The 21,419-nt window shown below is 37.6% G+C and overlaps 1 protein-coding gene across 1 annotated transcript in view; it reads right to left on the minus strand.

The window, feature by feature from the left end:
* LOC135109133 (uncharacterized) overlaps positions 1-21,419 on the minus strand; it is a 130,400-nt gene that overhangs the window by 42,160 nt on the left and 66,821 nt on the right. Inside the window, exons 5-7 of the mRNA XM_064020222.1 lie at positions 9,813-9,945; positions 3,597-3,724; positions 13-184 (exon numbers count right to left, since the gene is read on the minus strand). Coding sequence (XP_063876292.1) covers positions 13-184; positions 3,597-3,724; positions 9,813-9,945 — 433 coding nt within the window. The remainder of the gene's footprint in view (positions 1-12; positions 185-3,596; positions 3,725-9,812; positions 9,946-21,419) is intronic.

Genomic DNA, 21,419 nt, shown 5'->3' on the forward strand with positions numbered 1-21,419 from the left:
GCTACCACTCACCGTGTATGACGTGAACTCTTGCGGTGGCTGGGTCGGCGCCTCTGGGTTGGCAGTTGTAGTTGGCCCTGAGTCGTCCGGGGTGGCGCGCTGGATGAGCAGTGCGGAGCGGGTCACCTCGCCTGCCTCCGTCACCACACTCACGCCGCCCCCGCTCTGAGTCGTAGTGGATCTCCTGCAGAAGGCGATGAAGGGGAGTTTGAGTGAGGGAGTGAGTGAATAAAGGACTGACTGACTGACTGACTGATTGACTGATTGATTGGCTGAGTAACTAATAAACACGTGAGAACTGACTGCTTGAGTGTGTGATTGAGTGATACTGGTTGTCCGATTGATTGATTGATTAATTGACTGAATAACTAGTAAACGTATTCATTGAGGATTTAGTTGACTGACTGACTGGTTGATTTTATTAGTTGACTGATTGGTTGATTAACTGATTGACTAACTGGTTGAGTAATTGATTGTTGGATCGGAGGATGGATAGATGAAATGCTATATGGTGTTGCAATGCGAAAGATAAAAGCAGAAAGTGTGACATTCAGAGAGACAGACGGGGGGAAGTGAGAGAAAGGTGAAATCAAGGGGAAAGATGAAAGAGGAAGGTAAGAAAGAAAAAGAGGAGAGGAGACAGCCACGGAAAAGGAAATTAAAGGTGAGAGTAGAAGGGAGAAAGGAAGGCAAGAAGAAAGGTGAGAGTCGAAGAGAGAAAGGAAGGCAAGAAGAAAGGGAGGTCAGAGAGAGAGAGAGAGAAAGAGAGAGAGAGAAGAAGAGAGAGAGAGAGAGAGAGAGAGAGAGAGAGAGAGAGAGAGAGAGAGAGAGAGAGAGAGAGAGGAGAGAGAGAGAGAGAGAGAGAGAGGGGGGGGGCGGGGGTGGAGGGGGGAGGTGAGAACATGCAAGAGGAAGAAGATGAGCACGAGGTTAATTAGTTACAAAGAGAGCAATGGAGAGAGAGAGAGAGAGAGAGAGAGAGAGAGAGAGAGAGAGAGAGAGAGAGAGAGAGAGAGAGAGAGAGAGAGAGAGAGAGAGAATCGTTTTAGAAAGATATGAAGGTATGAAGGAAAGGAAGAAAAAAGAAGAGAGTAGATTACTAAGATAAAAGAAAAAAATATAGTCTACTAGCCTTGAGTGAACAGAGAGAGAGAGAGAGAGAGAGAGAGAGAGAGAGAGAGAGAGAGAGAGAGAGAGAGAGAGAGAGAGAGAGAGAGAGGCAACTTGGCGCAAGCAATATTTTCTCTCCTTCCCTTGATGAAGCTTCGCAATATCCTGTCGCAAACCTTTCCTGTAAATATTTGGAATTAATATCCCGAACTACGTAGCCTCGAGGCGATTCTTTCTCTTTCTCAAGGTAAATGCTGACGATCTGAACTGCTGCCTGTATGTGTGTGTGTGTGGTGTGTGTGTGTGTGTGTGTGTGTGTGTGTGTGTGTGTGTGTGTGTGTGTGTGTGTGTGTGTGTGTGTCTTTCTGTCTGTCTAAAGTGCTGGAGGGAAGGAAGGTAGTAAGAGAAACGAAGGAGGAATGAAGGCAGAAAGGAGGAAAATATGAAAGATATGAATGGCGAAATAAATGAAAGAAAGAAGGAAGGAAGGGAAGAATGAAGGAAAGTAATAGCTAAAGAAGGAAGGGAAGGTAGGAAGGTAGGAGGGAAGAAAGGAAGGAAATAGGAAAGGCAGGAATGGGGAAATGAAAGAAGGAAGAGAGCAAGTTAAGAAGGAAGTGCAACCAGAAAGAAAGAAATGTAAGAACGAAAGAAGATAAAAGTAGGGAAAAAAAAAAAAAATATATATATATATATATATATATATATATATATATATATATATATATATATATATATATATATATATATATATATATATATATATATATATATATATATATATATATACGAGTATATATATATATATATATATATATATATATATATATATATATATATATTATATACCTGAATCCAGACAATTTGTAAAGTGACTTATTTTTTCAGGCAATTTGTGAACTGCCTGGTTAGGTTAGGTTAGGTTAGGTTAGGTTAGGTTAGGTTAGGTTAGGTTAACCTAACCTAACCTAACCTAACCTAACCTAACCTAACCTAACCTAACCTAACCTAACCTAACCTAACCAGGCAGTTCACAAATTGCCTATATATATATATATATATATATATATATATATATATATATATATACTATATATATATATAAGGCTGAAGAATAGAAAAGAGAGAAGGCAGGAAAGAATAAAGGAGGGAAGGTGTAAGAAAAAAAAAAAACAAGGGAAAATGCAGGAAGGGGGAGGGAAGAAAGAAAGGAAGAAATTGATGGAATGAGGGAGGAGGGAAAGAGAATTGAACTAAGGAATCTTTGGAATTGAAAGAAAGCAAGAAGGAATGAAGGAATGATATAAAAAAAATTGAAAGAAAGAATAGGTTAGAGAATGATATGGAAATGGGGATGAGAAGGAGGAGGAAGAGAGGGAGAGAAGGAGACCAATAAAACGAAGATAAAAAATAGAGTGTGAGAAAGTTTTAATGGATGAAACAAAGAGGGAATAAGAAAAAAAGGGAAATGAAATACAAAAAAGAATAAAGAAGTGTTGATATTAACCTTCATAAGAGAAACAAGAGAAATTTAAAGAGAAATAGTGAAGCAGAAGTAAGCATGTAAAAATTCACCTTACGAACCTACAACATAAGGAAGAAAATAAAAAAAAAAAACAGTAAAGAAGAAGAAGCGTTGCCACAAACCTTGATAAGAGAGGCAATAGATATTTACCATCTTAGAACAAAAAGTATAAATTAAGCATGCATGTAAAAATTAACCTTACTACTCCGTAATGTAAAGAAGATAATGAGAAGAAAATCAAACGAAATTACTTTGAGAGAGAATATAAATTCACCAGCCTCAGAATAAAAGTAGAAACAAACTGAGCACGTAAGAATTAACCTTGTGATCCTAAAACATGAGAGAGGATAAAAAATTACCAGGAATTAATAAGATCAAGAAGAAGAAGAGGAAGTCCTATGAAAGAATTAAAAGTAAAATAAGCATGTGAAAATTAACCTTACGACCCTAAAACAAGGAATTAAATGAATAGAGAACCAACACAGAGGGACAGAGAGTACAGCCAGTCCCTTTAGAGCAGCAGTGGGCAACGGGGGGGCGTAAAAGAGACAGTGAGGCGTGTTGGGTCCGCTGGAGACCATTGCATCCTGCCTGAATTTAGTGCCCCCTTGAGACTCAGCGGCGGGAGTTGGGGAGGAAGAAAACGGATGCTTCAAGTCACTGGCTGAATCCTCGGCGTTCAAGTTTGTGTTGGACTCGCGCGGGGAATGAGAAATGAGTCTTGTTGCACTGGATTGAGGGACGAGTGAAGGGCGGAGGTAAGTGCTGGGAAGTGCTGCAGGAAAGGACGGGAAGAGGAAGGGAAGGAAGGGTCTGGGTGGTTATGAGTGGTAATTTAAGGAGGCTGTGCGTTAGTGAGGGAAAGATGGGCAAAGTTGTGAAAAGATGAGGGTGGTGATGATGGTATTGAGAGAGAGAGAGGAGAGAGAGAGAGAGAGAGAGAGAGAGAGAGCGCACTTACCTTGCCTTCGTGGAGCCAGATGAGGGCGTCGGGGGAGCGGGCGTGGTACAGGACGAGACAGGTGAGGTTGATGGTGGAGCCTGTGTTGATGTGCAGGTCACCGCCGCCAAGGATCTCCGTGCGGGGCTCTGCAGGACACAAAGAGGAGGAAGACTTAAAGATCACTGGATTGTTATAGGTAGGTAGATCATTGGATTATTGTTGATGGATTATTGGTTTACTTAAGGTTAGGTTAGATGGATCATTGGGTTACTAAGTTATTGGGTACTATAGAGATACTGTTGGGAAGTTCACTATAGATAGACGTAACGTTGTTTTCAGTTTGAAGGAAGGTAGACATGTAAGGAAATGATGGTTACTTGCCGCTTCCAAAATAGTATACGAGAAATAGAAAAAAATGTTGCAAATGTGTCGTCAGTTTTGTTTATTTATTTGGTATCTACTTATATTCTATTTATCGTTTTTCTTCTTCTTCTTCTTCTTCTTCTTCTTCTTCTTCTTCTTCTTCTTCTTCTTCTTCTTCTTCTTCTTCTTCTTCTTCTTTCTTCTTCTTCTTCTTCTTCTTCTTCTTCTTCTTCTTCTTCTTCTTCTTCTTCTTCTTCTTCTTCTTCTTCTTCTTCTTCTTCTTCTTCTTCTTCTTCTTCTTCTTCTTCTTCTTCTTCTTCTTCTTCTTCTTCTTCTTCTTCTTCTTCTTCTTCTTCTTCTTCTTCTTCTTCTTCTTCTTCTTCTTCTTCTTCTTCTTCTTCTTCTTCTTCTTCTTCTTCTTCTTCTTCTTCTTCTTCTTCTTCTTCTTTTTCTTTTTCTTTTTCTTTTTCTTTTTCTTCTCCTTTTTCTTTTTCTTCTTCTTTTTCTTCTTCTTCTGGGGGATTTTTTTTTTCTTCCCAAATGCTTCAAGTCATAGAGAAGGTAAAAATAAGCTAATCAAATGAATAGGTGGACAGATGGATAGAAAGATATATAGATAAACAGATAAATAGTCAGATAGGTGGACCGATTGATTGATAGGGACATATATATTTTAATCGACCATGACTACGAATCACATGCCTATAGATTAAAAAGAAAAATAATAACGAAGAAAACAATAAGAATACAATTGCTTATAAAATACTCGTATTTAAATACCGACACTAGTCCATAGAATTACGTGCACAATTAAAACAAATAGATTAATAAGAGAAACACACACACACACACACACACACACACACACACACACACACACACACACACACACACACACACACACACACACACACACACACACACACACACACACAGAGAGAGAGTCAGTTTATGAAGAGAAAATCCAGCTCGTATATTAAATAAAACATAACCTTATTAATTTTTTTGCAGAGTCGGTTATCAAAGAGTTTATGAAAATCGTGACTAGTTGCACGTTTATTTATTTTCACTCTAATACTATTTTATTTTCACTGAAGTGGGAGGAGCGACACGCAGTTACCAGGGAGCAGAAAGTAATGATTTCATAACGCATTTATTGTGAAAACTCGAGGTGATTAAATAGATGAACACAAAGGGAGAGCAAACGTCCACTGATCTGTTGGTCCTAGCAAGGTTGCATGTGATAAGCTAAAGAGATGTAGCATCGTAAAGGTGAAGGTTGATTAGAAAGCATTTCATAGACTCGTTTACTTTCATAATATCGATTCCTTATCATCGTAAAGTAATGTGTTTGCATTTCCAAATAATATGCACATCATTTCGATATTAAAGTTTAGGTATATAAGACCATAAATGATTTTCTAGCTTTCAGTAATTTCGTTATCAAGATATTTATAAAAACAAATATTTTTTTTCGAACAAAATACTAGCACGTAATTTCCTTATGAATAACTATGTAAGAGGACAACTGATAATCTATTCCTGCTTCCCAAATAATATCCAAGTCTTTTATTATCAAGATTTGCCAAACATATCAACATAAGAACATTCGGAGCGCCGCGGAAACTCATTATGTTAATGCTTGAACCAAAAAATACTTGTCCAGTTAATATCTTTATTGTGCTCAAGTGTTTCCCCTCACCCTTTCATGCTCTGCGCGAAAATTAATGAAGAAAGAAGTATTAAAGAATAACAGTATTGTATAAACATGAACCATCGAGATTAAATACTTTTAAACAGCTTTATCATCTTGAAAAAGTACAGAAAAGAGGGAATTATGTCGATTTGCGAAGTGGCCACGACAAATAATAAACATTATTTGCTAGCTCATTAAAAGAAAAAATAATAATAATTTTGGTGAAAGAAAACGGAGCCACTAATTCTAATATACCCAAGCTAACTTCGCCAAAAAAATAAATGAATAAAATAGGAATAAATACACATATAAATAAAGTAAAGTAAATAAGAAGAACAAGATAAAAAATAAATAAATATATATCTTCAGTAAATAGCTTATATAAGACCACGTCAACAGAAGCTCAAGAAAAAAAAAAAAAAGGAAAAAACAGGGAAAAAAAGATCAGAAATATACTGAATGTAAAGCAAAGGGGGAGGGGGTCGCTGCTTCATTAAATTTTCATAGGTAATAACACTATCGTTTTTAATTAAGTCACGGGCATAAGCGCAAAGAAATTGAAATTGGTGTACCGCCCTTATTAAAAGAGAGAAATTCCTGTGCTCTCCCTGGGAATAATGGGAACTGATGTGTGTAATCAGGAGAGAATTAGAGTGTTGTCTACTGCTTACTGATAGGCCAGAGAGAGAGAGAGAGAGAGAGAGAGAGAGAGAGAAGGTTAACGATTGATAGAGTAAAAAAGGAAGGAAAGAATAAGGAGTGAGTGAATTGAAAGAAAGTGATGGGAAGCAGAGAGAAAATGAAAGGTAAATAGAAACGGGGCAAATTGAACGAGAGAGAGAGAGAGAGAGAGAGAGAGAGAGAGAGAGAGAGAGAGAGAGAGAGAGAGAGAGAGAGAGAGAGAGAGAGAGAGAAAGAAAATCCATACCTCACAACTGACAAAAATAATACCACCATGACACAACACCCGAAGCAAAACTGTGATTCTCTCTCTCTCTCTCTCTCTCTCTCTCTCTCTCTCTCTCTCTCTCTCTCTCTCTCTCTCTCTCTCTCTCTCTCTCTCTCTCTCTCTCTCTGACACACAAAGAAGCAAGGACATCATTTTTTTTTCTCCCCGAGACAAGAAGACAAGACTAATTGCTATAAAAGAAAATGACACCAGTGATGGTAGTGACCTAAAATAACGTAGCCTGTGACCTGACCTAACCATGACCTAGCCTATCTTGACCTAACCTAACTTAATCTAATCAGAAAGCTATCTTAACCTAACCTAAAGTAAACTGAACTAAAATAAAAATAAAAATAACCTAACCAAGCCTATTCCAACCCAGCCCAACTTAACCTAATCTATCCTAACTTAACCTAACCTAACGTAATCTAACACAAGCTAACCTAACCGAACCTAACTTAAACTAACCTAGCCTCATCTAACTCAGTCTAGCCTAACTTAACCTAAAACAAAATAAAAAAATAACTTTACGCAGCCTAACCTAATGCAACCTAACCTAACCCAACACAACAGTAGTGCTTGAAAATACGTAATATTTAAAAAGAAAGAGTAAAAAGTGTAGCTGCTTTGTTTTTTTGTTTTTCACTTACTTGACATTAAACTTAATTTGACACTGAACTAAATACGAGAGAGAGAGAGAGAGAGAGAGAGAGAGAGAGAGAGAGAGAGAGAGAGAGAGAGAGAGAGAGAGGGATTGGGGGAAGACTGCTGAAGTAAAAAAAAAAAAAAAAAAAACAAGAAAAATTTCGCCATGTTACGAGGAATATAAAACAGAAAAAAATAATAAAAGTGGCGAATACAGACACACGAATGTAGGACACAAGTAGAGGCGAACATGTGGAGTAAAATAAAAGCTCTGGGGAAAAAAAGTGAAGTTACGGAAGCGGAATAAGAGAGAAAATGATAAAGATACGGGAGTTGAGAGAGAGAGAGAGAGAGAGAGAGAGAGAGAGAGAGAGAGAGAGAGAGAGAGAGAGAGAGAGAGAGAGAATAGTAAAAGAGAACAAGGACTGGTGAAAGTAAATAAAGGAAAAGTGTGTATGTGTGTGTAAGGGAGAACGGGAAATACAAGCGTTTATACACACACACACACACACACACACACACACACACACACACACACACACACACAGAGAGAGAGAGAGAGAGAGAGAGAGAGAGAGAGAGAGAGAGGGGATGCATAATCGTACGAAATTCTAGATGGACAAAGGATAAAAGTATAAAAAAAGTAACATAAAAGCAAACAGTCGACTCTTACACATACACACGCACACACGCACACACAAACCAGCAGCTAAACAGACACCAGCTTCCCTCCTTTACTCCGAAAAACACACTTTCCAAATGATACATGGAAACAAACAGAGAATCTAACCCTTCCATTCTTTCCCCCCAACCTTTTTCCCTCTCCCCTTTCCCCTCTCTCCCCCTCCACCCTTAACTAACCATGGAGAAGAGAAGGGGGAGAGAGATATGGTGGAGGATAAAAAAAGGAAAAAAGAGTACCGTGGAGGGATGGTGGAGAGGGGGAAAGAGGAGGGGGGAAAAAGGGAGTAATATTGACGTACAGAGAGAGAGAGCGAGAGAGAGAGAGAGAGAGAGGAGTAAGTTACACTAATCTCCAAGGACGGAAGTGAACAGGTGGAGGACAGGGCGGGCAGTTATCTACTAGCACGGGAGAGGGAAGAGAGAAGAGAGACAGAAAGGACGTGCATACCAGACCAGTGAGAGGTAACTGCTCTAGCTGGACCTAACATTCACAAGCACTAGAGGGAAATGAGAGGCTTGAGAGAGGTGAGGCTTGATAGAAAGGTCCCACTGGAGCTTGATAGATCAGACCCATAAGTCCCTCCAAGCTTCAGTGACCACCAGTTAGCGTTAGTCCCCTGCAAACGTTCACTTATTTGCATTGCCTGGGCGCGGGGGGCAATGAAATACATCACAAGGAGGGACTGCGAGGTACGAGGAGGAGCTTATATGTCAAATTAAATGGAATGGATTGTAACTTTTAAGGATTCAAGTGCTGGGAGGTGGAGTGCGGCAGGCTGTTTCCGAGGTTATTTTTAGAACTGTATGGGGTGTTTTTTTGGGGAGTCTGGTTTAGATTAGTTTGTCTTTTTTTTATTTATTTTTTTGAGAGGATGTGTGTGGTTTAGGCTATTCTGGAGTTTGGTTTGTTGTGATCTTTTTTTTTTTTTACTTGTTGGACTGTTTTAAGTTTGCTTTAGATTTTATTTTATTTTATTTTATTTGACCTTTTTGTTTCTGGAATATTGTAGGGTTTTTTATTTATTTTTTTTCTTTTATTTATTTATATATTTATTTTATTTTTTATTATTATTATTTTTTTTTTCTATTGTGTGTGTATGTTTTCCCTTTAAATCTGGAGGTTGTTCTTGGCAGTGTGGACTTGTTTGCGAGTATTCTGGGCCTGGCTTGGGCTATTTTGAAATTGCCTTACTTTGTCTTGAACTGTCCTGTGCGTGTTCTTGTGTGTGGGCTTCTTTTATACTGATGATTTTTTTTTCTATTTTTTTTATTTATTTATTTATTTATTTATTTATTTATTATTATTATTTTTTTTTTTTTTTTACAGTTTTGGCACTTATTTTTACTCTGTTTTACACTTTGGTTAGAAATATCTTGATTATTGAATTATGTTGAGCATGTGATATATTTTATGCTTGTTGTATTGTATTTTATTTATTTATTTTTTTCTATTTATTTATTTATTTTTTTTTTTTTTCACAGCACTTTAAGCTTTATTTTCAACAGTTCTCTGCGTTTTGGGGCTTATTTTAGAATATTTAGAGACTGTTTTCTTTTCAGTTTTGGGCGTGTTCGTCTCACTTCGTCTCACTGCGGACACCTTTTCAGTTACATTGGCTTGGTTTTTTGGCAATTTCGAAGTTGTTTTTGACGCTGCTTTATGCAACTTTGTCTGGGACTGTTTTGTCTTATGGAATGTTTTGAGGTTGTGATTATTTATTTATTTGTTCATTTATTTTTTACAATATTTAATTTTTTTTTGCAATTTTTGTTTCTTATATTGGAGTTTAGATAGTGTTTAGTATTTTGGCTTGTTTTTTAGAGTTTTGAACCTTTTAGACCCCCATGTTACTGCGAGTGACTGTTCTGAGTGTGAGTGGAGCAGAGTTGCACTGACCTACAACGTGGAGGGTGACGAAGTGGCTGCGTGGTGGCGTGGTGCCAATCTGACACTCGTACACCCCGGCGTCCCTCTCCTGCACCCACTTCACCAGCAGCACCCAGTCCCCCGTGGACGGCTCGTACATCGCCTGGAGGGGGAGAGAGAGAGGGGGGAAGGTTTAGGTTAGAGGCAGAATGCTATTGGGGTGAAAGGATGGAGAGGATGAGAAATGTTTAAAAGTGCGTGTGTTTGTGAGTTAGACAGGAGTGTTTGTGTGAGGAAAGGAAAGGGATCAAAAGTATATGTCTTGAATATCTGAACTGCATGTGTTTGTGGGGTTAGAAGTGAGCTTTTGTCTGTGGTAGAGAAGGAAAGGATGTGAATCATATGTCAGGTACGTTGTGTCAAATGTGTGTGTTAATGTTAATGAGTTAGAAAGAAGAGAAAGGAGTGTTAATGAATCAGAATAAGGATAGCTTCTCAAGGGAAGGAAAGATGAAAAGTGTATCAAAATGACGCGTTAATGTGTTAAAGGAAGTGTTTGTGTGAGGAAAGGAAAGGAATGAACAGAGTGTCTAAAGTGCGTGAGTCAGTGAATCAAAAGGGAGTGTTTGTGTGTGTGAGGAAAGGAAGGAGATAAAAACATTTCTTGTATTTGTAAAGTGGGTGTGTTATTGGATCAGAAATGAGAGTTCGTGTGTGTGTGTGTGTGTGTGTGGGAAAAGGAAAGAATGAGAAATATACCTAAAGTACTTGTGTTAACGAGAAGTAAGAGTTTGGGTGTTAAGAAGGGAATGGACTGAAGAGTACGTTTAAAGCGCGTTAGTAGATTAGGAATAGGGATGGTCTCTCAAGGGAGGGAAGGGAGGGAAAATGTACTCGTATCAACATGACGTGCTGGTGGGCTAGGAAAAGTATGCATGGCTCTGCGAGGAAGGGAGAGGATGAAAAGTGCGTTGGAAGTGCATGTGTATGTATGTGAGGGGAGGAATGGGTTTGCAAGTGAGAGAAAAGGTGAGCATTTTGTCCGTCAAGTGCGTGTGAGGTAGGTGGACGACTTGGCGAGAGACAGACCGGATGAAAAGTGCGTTGGAAGCGAGTGTCTGTGTGTGCGGGGAAGGGACGGCGATGAAAAGTGTGACTGAAGTGCTTGCGTGAGTGTGTATGAGAAGAACGATGGTTTGGTGAGAGAGGGAAGAAATAAGAAGTGTGTGTTGGATAGATGGAATAGTTTTGCGAGGAAAGAATGATAAAAGTGTGCTGGAAAGTGTATTTGCAAGTGTCTGTTAGTGTATGGAGGGCCAGGAGGGTTTGGCGAGGGAGGGAGGGAGGGAGGGAAGGAAGGAAGGAGTGAAAAGTGTGTTTGTGCGCGCAAGGGAGGGAAGTGAGGTTTATGTGAGGGAAATTAGAAGATTGCCAGGAAGGAGGGAAGGGAGAGGTAAAAGATTGTGATACAGAGGATTACTGACAGGGAGGGGAAGAAAAGGAGAAAGTTAGCAAGATTGAGGGAATTTACGGAAGGAGGAAGAGAAGGAATTAGTACTTATGAAAGAGAAGAGGAGATGAAGGATTGAAGAAATGAAGGTGATAACAGAGAAGGGAAGAAAGGAATAATAACAGGAAGGGAAGCTATGTAATGGAGGACGCCAGGCAGGATTACAGCGAAGAATTGTATTAAGATAAATGTGATAAGGAAGGAGGGAAGAGAGGAATTGCAAGCACGAAGGAAAGTCTGCAGTGGAAGGCGCTAGGCATGATTAGGAGGAGTTATATCAAGACTGGCTACATGGATTCTCTTATCAACACAGTGCGACAAGAAAGGTGAAAAAGAGAATTAGTAAGAGAATATTATGTCGATAAAAGACAATAACTATGATTAAAATTAAAAGTTTTATTGTTATTTTATTATAAGAATGCATAAAGCGCTCATCAGTATAATGTTGCTAAAATAACTCGTTGACAACCTTCTGGCCAACTAGTACGCTTTCTATATATGTATTCGTTGTGTGATTTTTTTTTTTTTTTTACCGCATTTGAAATTGTTATTGATGTGTGCCTAAGTATAACAAGTTTTTTTTTTTTTTATGGATGAAGAAGAGCGGTGAAAAGCAAACAGTAAATAAATAAATAAATAAATAAAATGTGGGGAATAAAGCTCGCTCATTTACAGCTTCCACAAAGAATAAATAAATAAATAAATAAATAAAAAAGGAGAACATGTTTCCACGTAACTATAACATTCTTTTACGGGTGAAGGAGAATAGTCAAATGGGCAAAAATATGGAAATAAAGATCAATAACTTTTAACTTCCCCGTCCCTGTCAATAGAAAAAATAAATAAATAAATAAAAATAAAAAAAAAACGTAAAAAGAAAACAGACTTCCAATATGAAGATCGATTTCGTTTCAGAGATGACGCTTTTTCAGTTGCAGGTTTGGATATTGAAACACGCACCAAAAAAAAAAAACTCAATTTAGTCCACGTCCCACCTGTCGTAATGGTGACGCTGTGCACCTTTGAACACTCACCTCCCTCGTATCGCAGCGCCCCTCGCCACCTACTCGTGCGGCGCTAAGTGGCATCAAATTAAATAGATGTATTCAATTAGCGTCGGATCAGTCAGGCCGTGAGAGCGAGGTCACCTAAATCAACAACATTTCAGCCATTATGGGCGAAGTTACGGAACGATAGTGAGTGTGGATGTGGGCGTGGCTGCCGGCGTGGGTGTGAATTTGGGTGTGGGCGTGGTCTTTCTGGAGTGCACACATAACATTCGCAAAGTAATGCTGGGAGACTTCCTTATCTCCTCACACTCGTCGAAATCCAGCGATCTATCCTACTTTGTCCAAGTTTGTTATCCTCCCAATATGAACCTAACTAATAAGGCTTCAAGACACCTCGTAACTTTGAATATTATTTTTGGCCAATCCTCTTTCGGGGTTTGCATCTTAAGTGGGTCTTTTTTTGTCTGTCTTTTTGTTGACCTTGGCCAGCACCCCTCTTACATTAAAAACTGTAATAGTTTAATGCCACATAATTAGTTGTTGGCATGGTGCTTCAAGCTCTTTAATTTCAGTTAAGTTCAGTGTTCGTAAAGGTGTGTTTCGTCTTTGTGTCTTGATGGTCCTTAGTGTTGTTGTTCTCAAGAGTTTAGATATGGGAGCTGTTACGGTGTTCAGTGGTGTTTTCGTTGTTTTAGTGATAGTTCAACAGGGATTTTCTTATCAAAGAGTGGAAAAAAAATTACTGTGAAAAAGTTCAACAGGGATTCTTTTATCAAAGAGTGGAAAAAAAACTACAGTAAAAAACAGTGATTACTAAACAACAGGGTGTTTAAAAATATGAACCTTAAAACCAGCAGAGAACAGGTAGAAAATAAAAAAAAATACTAAGAAAAATGTATCAGTGTTTTCAGTCATTCATAAAGTTATATACTGAAAGAGAAATAAAACTGTATATGTGCGATAGTTAGACTTTGTTAATTGAATTGTGAAGATGTATTAACATGATTATTTTGTTTGATACTTGAATAGCTCTTTGTGTGTGTGTGTGTGTGTGTGTGTGTGTGTGTGTGTGTGTGTGTGTGTGTGTGTGTGTGTGTGCAGTACGTGCGTTCCTGCTGGATTTGTTTCAGAAAGACAATTAATTCAGAACAATTAGTCATCCAGTATTGCTCCCGTCATGATGATTATTGAGGTGATTGCATATAAAACACACACACACACACACACACACACACACACACACACACACACACACACACACACACACACACACACACACACACACACACACACACTATTATTACCTGAGAGAAAAAAAAAATGTGAAAATATAAAAAAAGTAAAAAGAAAATGTACGCACTGCACTTAATTACATGTAAATTAATGACTACCTCTATATATCTATCTATATATATATATTTTTTTATCATCTATATGCATGTCCCAAAAATTAGTGATGGATTTGAAATAAAGTTTGTAATTATGTTTTATTTTTGCAGGTATGAAAAAAAAACGCAGAGTGTCAGAATATGTGCATCAATACAGCACATCCGGGAAGGCCGTGACGGGAAGACCTGCACGTTTTTGTTTTTGTTACTTTGTCATAGCGGTGGTGGTGGTGGTGGTGGTGGTGGTGGTGCTATGTTAGTGTCAGCAAAAGAAATTATTAAAAGAACTAGCCGCTCTTATGTTGTTTGTTATGGCTGTGTTATCAGTGTTAGTATTGGCGTCAGTTAAACTAATTATTATAGGAAGTAGTACACATTTTTCGGGTTATTTTTATATATTTTTAGATCACTTGTATTACTTGTATTTGATCTATGTGCAGCATATTTATTTGTTTATTTATGTAATTATTTATCAATTTATTATTCTTTACTTATTATTTATTTATCTATTTTCGCCGCTAATGGTGATGCAGTGAGTGTTAGTGGTAACAAAACTAATGACGATAAGAACAGCACATTATTGTTACTTTGTGATACTTGCCATGGTGCTGGTGCTGCTCCTGCTGGTGCTGGTAGTGTTGGTATCAGTATTAATTATATAATTACAAACTAATTACAACACGATTATCCATGTGCAGGCAGCTGTGTTCAGTAAATATTAGAAGTTTGGTGAAAAACTGCAAATATATCGACATGTTAGCAAAAATGTTAATGTTTGATATTTGAAAATATTTGTTCGTATATATATAGCAAAAAAAAAAGTCTTAGTAATAAAAAAAAAATGGGTATTACATGATGACGATGGCAATAAAAAATAGCTGTCAATATAATGAGGACAGTTTTAAACATAAATTATTATTATTAATAGACAGAGAAACAATATAAAAAAAGACTAAATAGAATATAGTATAGTATTAATATAGTCGCTTTTTTATCTCAACCTGCCATTTGTCCCTCACATTCATTGTTTCCTTATTTTATTTTCCTCTTTTGTCCATCCCTTTGGAAAGGATGAGAAAAAGAAAAAAAAAACATTGGTTAATTGAATGGCACGAAAAAATACACTTATCAAATATAGCTTAGAGAAGAAATAAAATGAATAAAGACAAAGAAAAAAAAAAACAAAGCTATAGATGATCAAATTTAACGAAAAAGAAAAAAAAATAGTAAATATGGCTTAAAGAAAAGAAAGAATGAACAAAGATCAGAAAAGGCAAAGTTATAGATGATTGATAAAGTCAACGAAAAGAACATAAGAAAAAAATATATTAGATAAAACTTTGAGAAGAAAGAAACAATATAACAAAAAAAAAAAAAAAACGAACACACGGCAACACAACACAGCAACATAGAAAGAAAACGTGAGCATGGAGGAACAGAAGAGACACAGCCGGCAATATAGTAAGGAAAAGTAAATCCCCAAAATTCCTCCGTGTGGGGACTGTCTGGTATAGGGAATGTGATCTCCATTAAGATTTATTGGCATCTCCTCCCGCGCCGTCAGGAAACACAAGCCTGGATGCACTCTTTCCATGCCGCAGCCTACCGTTTTCTTTGTTACCCTTACGCTGAGTCTCACTATCAGGCTTTTTGTTTTTATTTTTGTTGTTTACTGTTTCCCTCTATTTTTTCCCATTGTGATTTAATCGTACTTTTTTTTTCTGTCTCGCTTTTCCGTTTTCTTTGCTTTTCTCTTATTGTGTGCCCCAATTACCCAATTTAATGTTTTACTTCCCTTCATTTGTCCAGTGTATCTCGATCTTATGTTTTTTTTTTTTTTTTCACTCATGGTGTTTCCCGATTACCGTTTTTTTTTTTTTTGCGTTCTTTTTCATTTGTCCATTTCGCTTCGATCTTACATGTTTTTTTTTTTTTCCTCACTCTTCCGTTCTCTTTGTTTCACTCTTACGCTGTTCTTACTTTTTTTTTTTACTTTTCTACTTTCGTTTTTCCTTTGTGCCTCCATCTTACATTTACTTTGCCTCACACATCTTTTTTTTTTCTTTACCTCACTCATCTGTTTTCTTTGCTTCATTCACACGCTGTATCCCAATTATCATTTCTTTTCTCGGTTTTTTTTTTTTTTTTTTTCTTCAGTCCACTCGTGTCTCGATCTTATTTTTGCGTGCCTCAAGAATTCATTATAGGATTGGGAAAGTTGGGTTTTTATGATAGTGTTCAAAGGTTAGTATGGGTTATTTGAGTGTTTCATGTAGATTTTCATTAAGATTCGTATTTTTGTTAATTATGTTACACAACTTTCGTAGGATAAGAAGAGTTAGGTTGGACTTGTTCTAATACTGTTCACAGGAAGCTCGGTCAGTATGAAGTGCAGGGTGTTACAAATGTATTCCCGTCTTTGTTATTGTATATGTAACGTAACTTCATTTATAACTTCTGTACATTTCAAGATTTCACAGCAGGATAAGAAAGGTTGGATTAGTTGTATTTTTCAGAGGTGAGGAATGTTTTATGTGTATTCTCGTCAGGATTTCTATCTGTGTAGTGTTATCTTATATGTAACATGACTTGTGTGTGTGTGTTTCAAGAATTAACTGCAACACAGAAAAGGTTGGACTGATTGTATTTTAAAGAGACAGGTAGCTTAGTATGAATTACAGTGTGTTTCATGAATATTCTCGCTTGCATCTCTCCTTGTCTTTCCTCCCCTTCGTCTCTTCTTCCTAAAGGTGTGTTGAGAATGGAGCAAACGTGTTATTATTGTTAGATTCGTACTTTATTTTTAATTTGAACTGAAAAATAACATTCTGAGTTGAGTGTTTGAAATCTTTCCTCCTCAGATTTATTTATGTATGACCTGTGCTTTTTAGATTTTTTTTTTTTTTTTTTTTGATCCAGGATAAGCTGTATTCGAATAACAAAATTACTACGTGATTGATGTAGCTGCCCTGCCTTCTCCTTGCCTCTCTCAGGGATATTCATTTCTTACATGCGCTTTGTAGAAAGATCCTCCAATCAAGGATAAGCTACATTCGGAAAGAAAAAATGTTTTAATCCAGATAAAGGCGTATTTGAATTGGCAAATTGATACATAAATAGTTTTGTTGATTATCTGTGTCTTTTTTTTCTGTATTCCTTCAAAGATATCCACTTACTAACCGTCCTTAAAAAAAAAAGTAAATAAAACAAAATAAAAAAAAATAAGTCCAGAATAAGCTGTCTTTGAATAACTGAGCTAAGATACGATATAAATATTTTATTTTGTTTGGTTTTGTTTATTGTTTTCTTGTCTTCTTCCTCAGGTCTGCTTATTCATTCATTTCAGGTACATTTATTTTTCGTAGGCGCCTCCTAGCAATAAAAACTCAATATACGATAAGCCGTACTAATACATGACAGAAAATAAATAAATAAATGAATACTGGTTTTGTTAGGAGTTTTGTCGATTACTTATGATCTTTCTTGCTCTTGGCTGTATTTATTCCTCACCTGCACTTCCCAGTAAGGTCTCAATAAAAAAAAAAATAAAAAAAAACTCAAGTAATATAGAAATGAATAGATGGAATGTTCTGGGCAAGTTTCTTTCATTATATTCATTCCTTCCTTCAGGTATTTTTTTTCTATTCCTCGTTTCTCTTTCCTGCAAAAAACGTATTCATTCTGAGTTTATGGAATGTTCAGGGTAATTTGTTTCATTGTACTTATTCTCTCCTTTTTTTTTTTTCTCGTCTCCCCTTCCTCCAAAAACATTTTCAGTCTAGGATAAACGGTATTTGAGGAACTGAATTAATACCCACACATAAATAATCAGTGAAGTGTTTACTTATGGCATTTTTTTGATTAACTTGCAATTAATTTTCCCATCAGACATAATTGTTTCTCACTTGCGCCTCTTAGAAAAACTCTCCTAGTGTAGGATAAGCTTTATTTGAAGAGCTTAATTAATACTCGCGCATGAAACGCCCGGTGAAGTGTTTGCTAATGGTATTTATTTATTTATTTATTTATTTATTTATTTTTATTAACCAACACTTATTTTTCCTATCAGATGTACTTGTTTCTCACTTGTGCTCCTTAGAAAAATTCTCAGTGTAGGATAAGCTTTATTTAAAAAACTGAACCAATACTCGCACATAAAACCATTAGTAAAGTGTGTAGTGAAAAGAATTCTCCGGGTAACCTATTATTATTCTTCCCTTCAGGTGTATATATATTTCTCGCCTGCGTTTCGTAAAATATAGTCTCAGTGTGAGATAAGCTTTATTTGAAAAACTGAACTGATACTCATATTCACATTAAAACTGTAAAGTGTGTAGCATTGTTCGGGTACCTTATCATTAACCTCTCTCTCAGGTATATTAATTTCTCACCTGCGCTCCTTTGAAAAATCCTCTCATTGTTGGATAAAATTTATTTGAAGTACTGAACTCATTTACATAAACACTCAGAGCGAAGCGTGTAATAAGAATAAGGTTTGGATATATTATTATTATTTTCTCCTTTGGGTGTATTAATTTCTCACCTGCGCTCCCTTGAAAGAGCCTCTCAGTATAGGATAAACTTTATTTGAGGAACTAAACTAATACTCATGTACATAAAAAATTACTGGTGCAGTGTATAGTATTGTTCGGATAACTTATTCTTTTTTCCTTCAAGTATCTTTATTTCTTGCCTGTGTTTGGTAAGTCTTTTAATCCAGGATGATCTGTATTTGAGGACGTGTGGGCCGATAACTAAACACAAAACAGTCAGTGGAAGTGTCAAGTATTTACATTGTTCGACCCACTAACACATCTATTAATTGGTGTCCTCTCTCTCTCTCTCTCTCTCTCTCTCTCTCTCTCTCTCTCTCTCTCTCTCTCTCTCTCTCTCTCTCTCTCTCTCTCTCTCTCTCTCTCTCTCTCTCTCTCTCTCTCTCTCTCTCTCTCTCTCTCTCTCTCTCTCTCTCTCTCTCTCTCTCTCTGTACTGGTCTTAATCCCTTCTGTCGTTGATTTTTTCCTTGCTAAGCCGATTGGAGTGACGGAATGTTTGATTTCTGTAGAGTGTTCATGTCTAGCTTTATCTTTTCTCTTCAGTGTGCTTCATAGAAAAGTTTATTTTGTTTTTTAGGTCAAGTGTCATTCTTCCTTTTGTTTTCCTTCGTGTTCCTTTTGGCATGACCGGTGCCTGACATTTAGATTTCTACAGGTCATTGTTCACTTTTTTATTAAGGGTGTTTTGTTTATCTCTATTTCGTACTCGTAAATTACATGTTTCTTTCATTCGTTTCTCCTCTCCTGCCTCCTTTTGTCTATTAACCTTCAATCCCTCTCTTTACTTTAGTCTCTTCATATTTATACACCCATTCCACACTGCCTTCATATATACATACGAGTACATATGCACATACATACACGCATACCTACACTTTCTATAATGAAACACTCAAGGCAATGTTGCAGACACGAAAGGTATCACGGGAGATTAAAAAAGGATTACAAAGGATAACAAACAGTAACGTACCCTTAGTTCACTCCGCGCTCTTTGATCACACCTCACTAAGTACTAAGAGAGGAGACATAACAGCAGAGTACAAGGACCTTCCCCGTCCACCACATCTCTCCATTATTGACCCTGTTATTGCTAAGATCTTTTTGTTAATATTTAGAGCACTGTTAAGAAAATTGTTTGCATGAGCACACACGCACCCACAAGATGTAATATGAGGGTCAGTGATAATAGTATTTCATTAGTTCATTCTGTTCCTCGATGCATCACAGGTCACGATGTTGGTTTCCGTGCTCAGCCAGACTGGATCTACCCACACACAGGGGCGCAGGACACAGGAGCAAGGCAGTGTTTGTTGGTACACTCTCGCTATCGCTGCAGCTGTATTCGCGGTTGTGGTGAGTGTTTGGCGTGGCGTGGTTTGCGATATCAGCGAGTGAAGGCAAATATTCAGCCTGCTGTGTGTAAACTGGGGGTGTTTCTTTTGTGAGTCCGAACCCTTTTGAATGTGTTGCGTTTTGACCTCTTTGTGATGCCGTATTTTATCTAACTAACCTGTCAGTCAGTTAATCAATCAATCAGTCAGTCAGTCAGTCAGTCAGTCAGTCAGTAAATAAAACAAATATAACAAACTGTCTCCACCATCTTTGTTTTAAATGGATGTATACATGATCAGTGTGTGTGTGCCAGCTTTGTTTATCCTCACTACTGAAACAAGGCTGACCCATGCAAGTACGTACATCTTTTAATATTGAGAGACGAAAACACACACACACACACACACACACACACACACACACACACACACACACACACACACACACACACACACACACTCGCAATGGACATTTCCGTGCATGCAATCCTCTCCCTTCACATCTTGCATTCCCGGTATTACTTCCATCATCTCGTATTTTGAATGGATGTATGTATATATGTGACTTGTATGTAGCAGGCTTGTTTAACCTCCTTCAAAGCTGAAATAGGAAGAAAAACATCGGACAGTCCCTTGCAGTCCTCTTCCTTCTCATCTTGCAAACCTAACATTTTTTGCATTGAATGGATGTATATATATATTATGACTTGTATAAACCAGAATTGCTTAAGCTACTTTTAAATTGAGAGGCGAAAAAGATATTGTACAGCATAGTTTGTTATAATGTTGTGTTTATCGTATTCAGATGCTGTGGTCAATATCTATCTATTTCTCTATTTGTCTATCTATGTGGCACCCTTGTTTAACCTTCTCGAAAACTGAAAGGCGAAATAAAACAGTGAAATCCTCTTCCTCCACATCTAGCATCGCCCGGTATTACTTTCCAGGGTCCCGTTGTTTCCCGCACTCTTGCCACGCCGTGTAATGGGAGCGCATCAAAGTCTTGGGCGTGTTGGTTCATTAGCTCCTCAAAACACTCCGCGCCCCCCTCACCGCGGCCTGCCAGGGATGCCTCGCCTTTCTTCACCGCCCGCCTCCAGCCTCCAGTCTTCAGTCTCCGTTTTCTTTTTTGTTCTTTTTCTTCGCGGTTTTCGTTTTCTAAAGTTCTTTGTAGGTGGTGGTGGTGGTGGTGGTGGTCTGAAGCTTTTCATGTAATTATCTTCTTAAGGTCTTGCTTCTTCTTGGGTGTTTATGGACTTCTACTGTGACTACTACTACTGCTGCTGCAACTACTACTACTACTACTACTACTACTACTACTACTACTACTACTACTACTACTACTACTACTACTGCTGCTGCTGCTGCTGCTGCTGCTGCTGCTGCTGCTGCTGCTGCTGCTGCTGCTGCTGCTGCTGCTGCTGCTGCTGCTGCTGCTGCTGCTACTACTACTACTACTACTACTACTACTACTACTACTACTACTACTACTACTACTACTACTACTACTACTACTACTACCACCCCTACTTCTACTACAAACAAACCATATATTCCATTCATCAGAGATACGAAAGAAAAAAAAAAGAAGCTGAGGACTTTTATTCTTGTATACCTGGCTGAACTACAGAATGGAGGGGAAACTTGTTAAAAATTATATTACATGCCCATTGAACTTCCCTACAGTTCAATCAGAGTGAAAGGTTAGGGGAAAATATCCTTTGAGAGAGAGAGAGAGAGAGAGAGAGAGAGAGAGAGAGAGAGAGAGAGAGAGAGAGAGAGAGAGAGAGTCAGTCCTCTTTTACCCAGAATCAGATCTGGTCTGGATTACCTCTCTCTCTCTC

The sequence above is a fragment of the Scylla paramamosain genome, chromosome 18, assembly GCF_035594125.1.
Source record: "Scylla paramamosain isolate STU-SP2022 chromosome 18, ASM3559412v1, whole genome shotgun sequence".
Taxonomy (NCBI): Eukaryota; Metazoa; Arthropoda; class Malacostraca; order Decapoda; family Portunidae; genus Scylla; species Scylla paramamosain.